General features: G+C 43.5%; 1 protein-coding gene across 5 annotated transcripts in view; it reads right to left on the bottom strand.

The window, feature by feature from the left end:
* Positions 1-1,403: 1,403 nt before the first annotated feature.
* NCOA4 (nuclear receptor coactivator 4) overlaps positions 1,404-10,349 on the bottom strand; it is a 90,536-nt gene continuing 81,590 nt past the window's right edge. For 2 of the 5 annotated variants that reach the window (XM_069610794.1, XM_069610796.1), the window contains exons 8-9: positions 4,208-4,303; positions 1,672-2,806 (exon numbers count right to left, since the gene is read on the bottom strand). In XM_069610794.1, the coding sequence (XP_069466895.1) occupies positions 2,801-2,806; positions 4,208-4,303 (102 nt within the window). In that variant the 3' untranslated portion in view covers positions 1,672-2,800. Of the gene's footprint in view, positions 2,807-4,207; positions 4,304-10,349 lie in introns of all 5 variants that reach the window. The other 3 variants (XM_069610792.1, XM_069610795.1, XM_069610793.1) reach the window with 3 other exon arrangements.

The raw sequence follows: 10,349 nt of genomic DNA, 5'->3' as shown, positions 1-10,349 counted from the left end.
GTCTGCACTACCCTTGACTTGCCACCTGCTGCTGCACTTTTTACTTACTGATTATTTATTCTATTTCTTTTTTTTACGGTTGATCATGTACTGCACTGTCCCCTGCCCCCCGCACTTTTCCCCTTCCCATGCACGATCTCAAGGTCACCTGGCCTACTAAGATCGTTGCCTGTCTTCCCTCTGTTCCCCCTCCCTTGCCTAGTCGCGCCTTGAAACACTTGTGTATAGGCACGATATAAATGCCATATCATAGGACCACCGTTTTGGCATCCATCAAGCTGAACATGCCAGTCTGAGCCAGAAGGAAATAAGCAATCTTAAAAACATTTTAAAAGAAGGTGTACTGTCATCAAAAATAGAAAACACTAGTGTCCCCAGAGATGCTCTCACTGAGCAGCATGAAATGAACCCAGGGCTAAATGACATTGCACTGTATTTGAGGGGCTCTGCAAAGCTCGCCTCACCCGTACAGCCATCAGCATGGTTAGAACACCATCATTTTTTTTATTCCATGTATTCCACAGCCTTTTTTTATAAAATAAAATGTTTCAAAAGTATTTAAAGGAGTGGCTTATTTATAATTGGCAGATTTCGTTTTTGAAGTAACAGGTTTTGGAATCCCACTTCTGTGCCTGTTGAGATCTTCAAATGCATGTCATATGCTGGATATAGTGGGATTTGGGACACCAAATTGACAAAACTACAGAGGTATGGCATTCAAAACAGTGTTTGTTGTCTCTAATGCAGTTGCATGCACAGGTGGTCAGGTCACGAAACCAACCATACCCAGTTGGGCAGCTTCTTAAATGCAGTTGGTCATAAAAGAGCAAACTATGATTCACGTTACAACTTCATGCCATTAGAGGCAAAGCAAAAACTAAAGTGGTAAACAATCTTGTAGCAGTGAGATCAAAGATCAGTGCATAGGTTCTTAAACACTGCAATATAGATTAGTGTTGAAGCAGATTCCCAAATACAGCTGGCATTTCTTTTGGTTTGGTTATGTACATTACACTTCTCAGTCACACTCCATTTTGCGAGATACTGCCAGCTACTCTAGCCAAGCAAATACACAGAATGACGAATTACTAGCCACATTTGTTGTTAATCAGGTTCATGCTCCCAAGCACCCAACCCCTCTCTATCCAACGCAACGTCTCTTACCCCAACACCCCCGGTCCCAATCGGAGAAATGGCTGGTACCCCGTCAAGAAGCTTTAAATAGCGCTCAGCAACTAGGCTGGTAAAACCATTGGAAGTGCAGTGTGCAGTCTCTGCAGAATAGTTTGACAAAAAAAGAAGCCACCAAATATACGTAGATCCCTGGGATGGAGAGTTACAAATAAAAGCCCTTTACTCTGCAAGGTCATCTAGATTGATGTATAAAAATAAGACAAGACTAATGTGGAGGTAACACTTTAATGGAAAATGATGGCACATACAAAAAGTGTCTGCTGTAAATTTGTCCACTAGTAAGGTTATTGCACAAGGTATATGAACTTTCACAACTATATAGAATGGGATGCATCATATCACTATGGTAGGGCCTCTAAATATTGCATTTAATTTGTCCTACTTTTGAATAAAGATTATACTAGTTGATCGTGCTTTTAATTTAAACAGGGGCTTAGTTATTAAAGCCATAGCATTGGTAAAATAATTCAAACTGGGTCAATAACGAATACATGTTTAATGAGCAAAAATGCTTCCAATCAATAACAGGACAACTTGCAAACATAATTTACTCGAATGCAATCAAAAATATATATATTTGGAAGTACAGTGCCATTTACGTAGGCCAGTCTAACAAATTCAGTTTTGTAGTCGTAAAATATGCTTCCTTTTATGTGCAAATATTTTACTGCGTATGATAGCTGGTGCAGTTCAGTGGGAAACAAAGGAATCTAACACATGTGGCCACAGTTTAAAGACAAATTCGTTTTATCAGTGATCTGCCATACACTTTCTAGTGTACAAGATTGTATACCCAGTTGCATGTCATCCACACAAAAAAAGAAAAATCTTAAAACTAAAATCAAATTGACAAAAAAAAAAAAGAATAATGTGTTGGGTATGGCAAATGCCTGGAGGAAACTTAACTGGAGCATATTGCTTGCATGGCTCAGGTTGAGGGCCTGGTAGATACTCGTTCAAAAAAACGGGTAGAATACTAAGAATCCAACATAATATTAATCAAGAACTTGTAAGAGAAGAAATCAAGAGAGCATACATATATCTCAAAATGATTTTACAGAGTTTAAACAAATTCGGTGTGCTAGATGTGGTAATTCCGGTTTTTGAATTAGATGTTTCTGGTGCCACAGTAAAATGTCTTCTTATAAACCAGGCTAGATTTTCTAAATATTGAAAAGTTGAAATAACTACACATTAAAACAGTTTTATAAATAAAGTTGTCTGGGAAGTCAAATGGGTTCCCATTTGAGAAGATTGCGTTTAAAACTATAGTAAAATTGCACTTAAATCCTTTGGGCTCCCACCGACTATGGTATGAAAGTGCAGTGTCAATCAATTAGTTCTGACAAGGAATAACAGTTCCCCAGAGACAGCGTGTTGTAGATTTTCAATTTGCTTTATACCTTCTACATGTTCGCGTGTTTAAGGATGAAACCGATGAGAAAGGTTAAGGTTGCATCGCCGATCTACAATAAGGTGTCCTTAATTGTTCAACGGATTGAGTGGGAACAACAATACTGGAAGTGTGTGTTTCTGGTACAATAGTTCAAAATAGATCCACCATGTGCGATTTCCAGTATAAAAGGCTTGTTAATAATATGGCACTTCACATCTAAAAAAGAAAAAAGAAAATTCCTTGAGTTAAAAACAAACAGATATATTGAGTAAAAGTTGTGTGGGAAGAAACGGGGCACAAATGTGATAGGAGCAGAATAAGCACGGTTTGCCAAAATAATTTGTAAAACATGACCAAAACCTTTCAAAATGACAAGCCAATAGAATTCCAAAGTGCAATAGGTCGAAGTTGCTGGAAAGAACTGAACAAAGCGGGGATAAGTGAAAACAGAACTCTAAGAATACCCAAGTTCTTATGAGGAACCTTTAATACTAGAGGCAGTAAATAAATGAAGAGTGGGTGACTTTTCTAAAATTAGCAGCAGGGATAGGAGTTGATGAGTAGGATCTAAAAGCAGTTTCTGGGAATCGGGCATCATCCAGTAAGCAGTAGTTACCTGCAGAGCTTGTAAGTTTCACAGGAGCTTTAATACATGTTTCTATCTATTGTACCGGACCCATTATTCTACAACTCTTCTAGTTGTGTCCTTATGATCCTTCATAAATATTGCCAAGCATACGGCTAATGATACCTTGGAAAGTTTGCATTGAACCAGGCGCTAAAAAAATGCCAGGTTACACCAGCAGTTTCAAACCCTGTTGTGGTCTACCTGAGCGCATGCATGTGTGGCAAACTAGGTGTCTGCATGTGGAACATACACATAGGTTTAAATTGAATGTCAGCAAGCAAGATCCCGAATGAAATGTAAAGCAAGCATTCGGTCTTCATGGCGAGTTTAAAAGGTAATGGGATCGTGTTTATAGAGGGACTGCGATTACCATTTGATGTTTGAGACAATTCATTTAAACTACTGCCGAAACAAAATGTGTATGCAAGATCAGATTGCCTTCATTGGCAAGGAGCATGCCAGTACATTTAAAGTTCACTTCGTATGGATATAACCAAATAAAGAAAAACAAATTAAAATAATTGGAGTAGGTATTCAAACAGCATCTCATCTCAAATATTCTTAGTATCCTTCTTCCTACGTGGGTAACCAAAAAGCCCGAAGATCATTTAATTTTGTTCATAAATTTAGCATTTCCAAGCCCAAAACATACTCTCCTCCGCTTTAATGCCCCAAAAGACACCTAGGTAGACAGGCACTTGTTAAACCCACTTTGGCCTAATTAGAGTTTAAAAGTACAGAGAGAAGTTGTGCTAGAAGCAAAAGGACGAGGCACTTTTCTGAACATTTGGCATGTTTCGCTTTCTAATTTGGAAAACTTGATTTTAAAAATGAATATAACCGAAAAATAATCATTTCTGTTCTCTTATAGCTAAAATCCAGACATAGAACAAAATTGACTTTCAGCATCAGATAGCCACAAAGCTGAGGGTTTAAGGGAACAAAAGAAATAAACATATGTATGTACTTAAAAATACAAATTTATTTACCTGTATAGGGGTTCGGTATAGCCATTGATCTTTATCTGTTGCTAGCTTCAGACAGGTAAAGAGTTCACATACGCTAGGCAGGCTGTAACATTCCTGCTAAAAAAAAGAAAAAAAACTTTAGGTCGAAAGACAATTCAGACTATAAAGATAAAAAAAAGTCAGCCATTTCGCGACATAAGTAGGCAGATCGACCATGTACCCCCCTCAACCCCCCCAAAAAAGATTCCATTTTGAAACTAATGCTAGATATGTTTCTCATGTTTAAATGACATAAAACAGGTGAAACATTAAATTTTTTTTCAAAATCCTATAAAGCACCAACAAAATAAAGCCCTACATTCTGCATGAACACTCCCCCCTGCACCCCCCAGCCCTCTACCACTCCTGCTATATGCAAAGCTAATTCAATTAAAACGATCTTTATTAGGCATGCATTCAATATTTACTGTGCTCTATCCCATGGCAATAGGAGTCCACATGAGCATAAATGCAAGAGGTGTACTGAAATGAAACGTGTGCTTTTCCAAAACAACGACCTTTGAGTGGAAGCCACCACCACTTTCGGCACAGCACTTTGATAAGCTTTACTACAGATTACCAGATTCACGTAAAGTACTTCCAACCAATCCTGTAGATAGTGTCTCGCATAAAGCATAGCAGGTAGGAGTAAACCTCTCAACTGGCACCATTTCAGATCGCCTAGGCACGTGGCACAGCACCAATCCAAAATCAGGCATCCTTTCAAAAATGTATTTTCACATTTCTGTCCCAAAGTCTTCAAGCAAAATGATGTATGCATTAGTTTTTTGGAAATGTTTTTACTATTGCAAAGGTTTCTTGCACCTTCAGCAGGGGGTCTAAAAGGGTTGAAAATGCATTTATTTAGACTGAGGCCTCCTAGGAAAAACGGCAGGTTTTTCATGTCCGTCCAAATGCAAGTTAGCACAATGTCCTACTTACAGCTCTTAATCAAAATACGTGTGCATAAATAATGCATCCCTTTAAATGCCTTCATGAATTCTGTTAGGCAAGATGTTCATATCAATGATAAATCTTCCTGACCCATGTCAACCCCAGAACTCTGCTTTGACTAGGTAACTATTTAACCTTGTCTTCAGGTGAGGGGGAATCTTTTTACCCTCTCACATAGCCTTTTGCTCTTTATTGGTGACCTTTTTATGTCTCTCCATAGTGTATGGTTGAAGTTAGTTTCCTACAACTTTTGGGCTTCAGCTGGGTTGCCCCTATGGGCTCCCCTGTTCATTTCTCCATCATGTACTTGGGTGAACTACAGTTCCTAAGTAGTAAAGAGGGATTTTTATGTGGAGTGCTGGAGACTTCAAAGTATCCCCCTTTTTACTTATCTGGTAACATCTTTGCTATAATTGCAAGTTCCCTTGAACGGCTGGTGGCAGTGTAAGACATGCATTACTTACCGTAATAGCATTTCTGATGATTGTATCTGCTTAGATTCACATGCTGTGCATATAGCCCGACAACTAGTGATAATCGCAGAGTATTGCATCTCGTCTTTCGAGAATCTAAAGGGGACATCGACATGGGCGTGCCTGTAACACTATCACTAACGTGACCCTAAAATCCCTCAGCGTCGAGGTGCCTCCAATTGTATTTTTTTCTCCCGTGAGGGAGCCTTACGACTATCGTGAGCGAGTACAGAGAGAAGAAGTAGTAAGATGTCTATGTTCCTTCCATCCGAGCCGGGAGGAAGAGTGGGCGCATGTGAATCTAAGCAGATCCAATAATCAGAAATGCTATTACGGTAAGTAATGTATGTCTTCTGATGCTTGCGAATCTTAGAATCACATGCTGTGCATAGACTAGCGAGCAGTACCCGGAGTTGGTGGTGGGATGTGAGAAGGAACAGTAGTGAAAAGATGTCTTAGTACTGCTTGTCCCACCTGAGAATCAGAACTTGAGCAAGTGTCTAGGCAAAAGTGTTTTGTAAAGGTGTGTACAGAACTCCAGGTTGCCACCTTGCAAATGGAGTAGAGGGGAACATTTGCAGTGAAATCTATGGAAGCCAAGTGCCCCGACTAGTGTGCGCTCTAGGCTTGAAGTGCTGATCTCTCTTGGCAAGAGTGTAGCAGAGTGTGATGCAATTGTTAATCCACCTTCAGATGGCGGATTTAGAGACATGGTCCCCTTCTCTACCAGCCGCCACTGAAACAAAAACCTAGTTTGTTTTCCTTAGTGGCTTAGTCCTTTCCAGATAGTACATGACTGCTCTGCGTAAACAAATTACCCCGACCATGTTATCCATAGAGTGTTCCCCTTGGATCGGGTCTGAGGGTACCTGGAGGTGTAATCTGGGCATTGTGAGTTCTCCAGAGTTGCGAACAAGTCGATCTCTGGGAAGCCCCATTCTGCGAAAACATTGGAGACGTTGTCTTTGTGTAATCACCAGTCGTACTCTGTGGGTAGCAGGAAATCTCTGCCGAGCACGTCCACCAGAAGATTGTGTTCCCCTGGAACATGTCGAGACAGGAATCTCGAGTCAGAGAGCCCACTTCCATATGTTCTGGGAGAGTTTGGATAACCCTGGAGAGTGAGTGCCCCCTTGCTTGTTCAGGTAATACATGGCTGTGGTACTGTCTGCGAGGACTAGTGCCGTCTTCCGCTGTAACTGTGTCCGAAAGGCCTTCAGGGCTTTGAACACTGCTAACAGCTCCAAAAGGTTTATGCGGTTGGATGCTACTGCTGGGGGCCGTCTGCTGAAGGAGCTGAGCCCCCCCCCACCCTGTGAGAGATGCGTCTGTAGTGAGTGGCCTCCAATGTGGGGGTGGTGAAGGTCTTACTCTTCAAGAGGTTTTCCCTTGACCACCACTGCAAAGAGAGAACAAAGGCTGCTGAGACAACCACTAAATTGCCCCATTGTCCGCTGGCCTGACACCATTGGCTGTTGAGCCACTCTTGCATGGGGCACATGCGCAAACGTGCGTGTGGGACTAAATAAATGCAGGAGGCCATCATTCCTAACAGTCGCATGGCTTTGCGTGCCATCACCTCTCGATGGTTACATATTGAGGGATCTGAAACAGCATGTTTTGAACCCTCTCGGAGGGGAAGACAAGGCCATCTTCTGTCCGAATCTGGGCCCCCCAGAAATTGTTTGACTTGGCTGAGGTCTAGGCTGGATTTCTTCTTGTTTATTGAGAAGAGTAGATCTATCGTCTTCTGGGTGTTTTGAGAGGCATGTTCCGTAAGAATCCCAAGTTATGAGCCAGTCGTCTAGGTAAGTAACGCTTACCTCTGATGCCCTGCAGGAGTGCCTGGTCCAGACTGTTCCGAAGCGTTGCCCCCACGGAATAAGTATTAAGATGAATATCCCAGCCACTCCCTTCCCCACTGGTTCGCTGGTGAATCAAGCTCTAGGGGACAGCGAGGTTGGGAGGGACCCGGATAAACTTGGAGCCTCTGGTAAGTTGTGTTCGGGGGTCTGGATGAAGACCTAAAGGTCAGGTATTCAGTATTTGTACCTTTTTGCCTTCACCCCCACCTCACCTTTGCCCCTCTATGTAGGCTGGCTGGCGAGCTGATGCTCACCGTATTAAAATGAAGAAGGCAGGCCGGAGCGATCAGGTAAGCATCAGACTCAAGCTACTTCACTGAAGGTAGTGGTCCAGGCCGGCTGCGAAGCACTGGTTGCTAGAAGTATGAAGGTGAGTCTTTGCAGAATGCTGCTCTGCTGGAGCTTTAGCAGCTTTAGGTGCAAAGCGCGGCTTAGTTTGTGCGCTTTTCTCTTTCCAAATGATGCAATGCTCTTTAGTCCCTTTTGCTCTTTCTTCCCTGGTGCGGAATGAAAAGTATGTCTCTGCAGGAATTGCAGTGGTGCGCAAGAAAAGCGATGCGGTTGAACTCTGGTGCAGGTAAGTTTGTGCAAAAAGGGGAACTTGGGCAGGAATTAACTAGCAATTGCAGTCTCTTACTGTTGTCTTTCTCGGCTTTCTTATTTTTTCAGGAGCTGCGGGTGCTGTGGACTTCAAGCGGAGAACATAAAATGAACTCTTGCGGTGAATGAAAGTTACCGGATTGTGCAGCAACAGGTAGACGACGATCCAGGCAAGTCTCAGGACAGGAGCGTGCAGTGGAATCCTTGCGATGATGCCTTCGGTCTTCAGGTGAGTATACTCCAAACAAGTCTGGGCATTTACTGCACGTGGATGAACAGGAGCGGGAAACATTACACTGCTCTTGCAGGTAGCAGACGAAACACTGAGCACAGGGTGTGGCCGGGGGCATGGTTTTATAGCCTCTGGCCGCGCCCTGTTAACACTAGACCACCAGGGAGGTCAGATCTTTGTATCTGCCAGGGGCCAGCTTAGGTTCCATAGTGTGTTCTTTCTTGGCAGCCATGTTGGTGTGAGTTAATGCCCTCCTCATCAAGCGCCTATGCCAGCCAGCCACTATACAAGTCCACCTCCTGCCTTACATTGTCATGGGGAGATGTACTCCTGGTCCTACCACCCATGCCTTGTGCCCTTACTGGAACTGGAGTTGTGATAGTAAGGATCAACTGGGCTGGACTGCCTGCGCAGGTGAGCTGCCGCTACTGCCAGCACTTTTGTAAATACCCTTGGGGCTGAGGCAATGCGGAAGGGCAGGACCTTGAACCAATATTGCTTGTTCTATTTTCTGTGCGCTGGCAACATTGAAATATGAAAGTATGCATCTTTCATGTCCAATGTTGCCATGTAGTAGTCCCCCTGTGTCAGTAGAGGGATTACCTCTTGCAATGTTATCATTCGAAACTTTTGAGGTTTGACAAATTTGTTCGCAAGTCTAGCACAGGGCGCATGGTACACTGAATAAAATACCCTTGTTTATCTGGGGAAGACTTCTATTGCGCCCTTTTCCTGCAGGATCTCAACCTATTACAGTAGGATCCAGGGAGCCTCTAGGGGTGGTGCTTCTACCACTTCCCTTGCCACAGCGCCGTCCTCTATGTGGATACTGGTTAGAGGCAACTGACCCGTCCTGAGGACCATGTGTTACCCGAAGATTGTCTGCGAAAGGAGCGGCGAGAGCTGCCACCTTGCTGCTGAAAAGGCCTTAGAGTTACCTGGTTCAAAGATTTCAAAGTCTCATGTTCTTTCTTTGCAGTCTCTAGTGCCCCAAACAGGTTGGATTCCTCCACCGGTTTTTTGATGAGGGACGCCCGAATATCTGGTTTGAACCCCATATTTTTCAACCATGTGTGCCTCTTCAAAAGGGTACCTTGGGACAGAGCTCTCCCTGCCGTCTCTGCAGCATCTAGAATATTATGATTCACTTGCTTCCCCTCTGCCACAACTGCCAGCAGGAATGACCGTGTCGGTTCAGGGACCTCGTGCAGGCCTTCCTGAAGCAGATTACACTGAACGTTGCTGTAGATGGCCAACGCCGTTGTATTATTGTCAATTCTGGTAGAAAAGGCTCCCGCAGTAGTGACACGTTTCCCCAAGGCATACAATTTCTTGCAGTCCTTGTCCGGTGGTGCCTCAACCATGGACAAGGGTACACGTGCTCTTTTCCTAGTTATAGTCACCACTAGGAAATCTTGAGTGACATGGGTTCACAGCCCTTGTTTGCGATGGCATCAGCAAAGAAGGGGCGATATGCCGTTTAATGGAGTACAATAGAAGCATAGCCTAGCTTGCAGGTGGCTACTCCTTCAGAATATCCTCCACGAAGTCAATGTCTTGCACTGTTTCTTGGGTGGCAATCTGAAAATGTTCTGCAGCCTTCTTGAGAATGGCATTAAATGCCATCTGGTCATCCATGGGAGGAGATGCGTGAGGATCCATGCATAGTTTGTCTGGATCAGGGGTATTAGTTGGCGACAGCGATGGTGGATTATCCACTGGCTGTTCACACCCCCCCCCAATCTGGGCCTGGTCAATAGGGTCCTCAAAAGGGATAATCTGTCTGTAAATAAGGGGCCTGAGGAACCTCTTCTGGTTCCGTCAGGTCAAACGCCTCCTCATGAAGTGGGCAGGAGGTCCTCTGAAAAGTAGGGACACAGTAGGGTATAAGTCTTCCTCACTGTGCCTTTTAAGCGTGGTAAACCTTTGAGAAGTCCACGAATTTTGAAAGTCTATTCATACATGCACCAAACCTCTCTCTGGTCCATAAGGATGAGCCA

This window comes from Ambystoma mexicanum, chromosome 8 (genome assembly GCF_040938575.1).
Source record: "Ambystoma mexicanum isolate Mex_15411 chromosome 8, UKY_AmexF1_1, whole genome shotgun sequence".
Classification (NCBI taxonomy): domain Eukaryota; kingdom Metazoa; phylum Chordata; class Amphibia; order Caudata; family Ambystomatidae; genus Ambystoma; species Ambystoma mexicanum.
The sequence above is the reverse complement of the archived record's forward strand: the minus strand, read 5'-3'. Positions and strand labels throughout refer to the sequence as shown.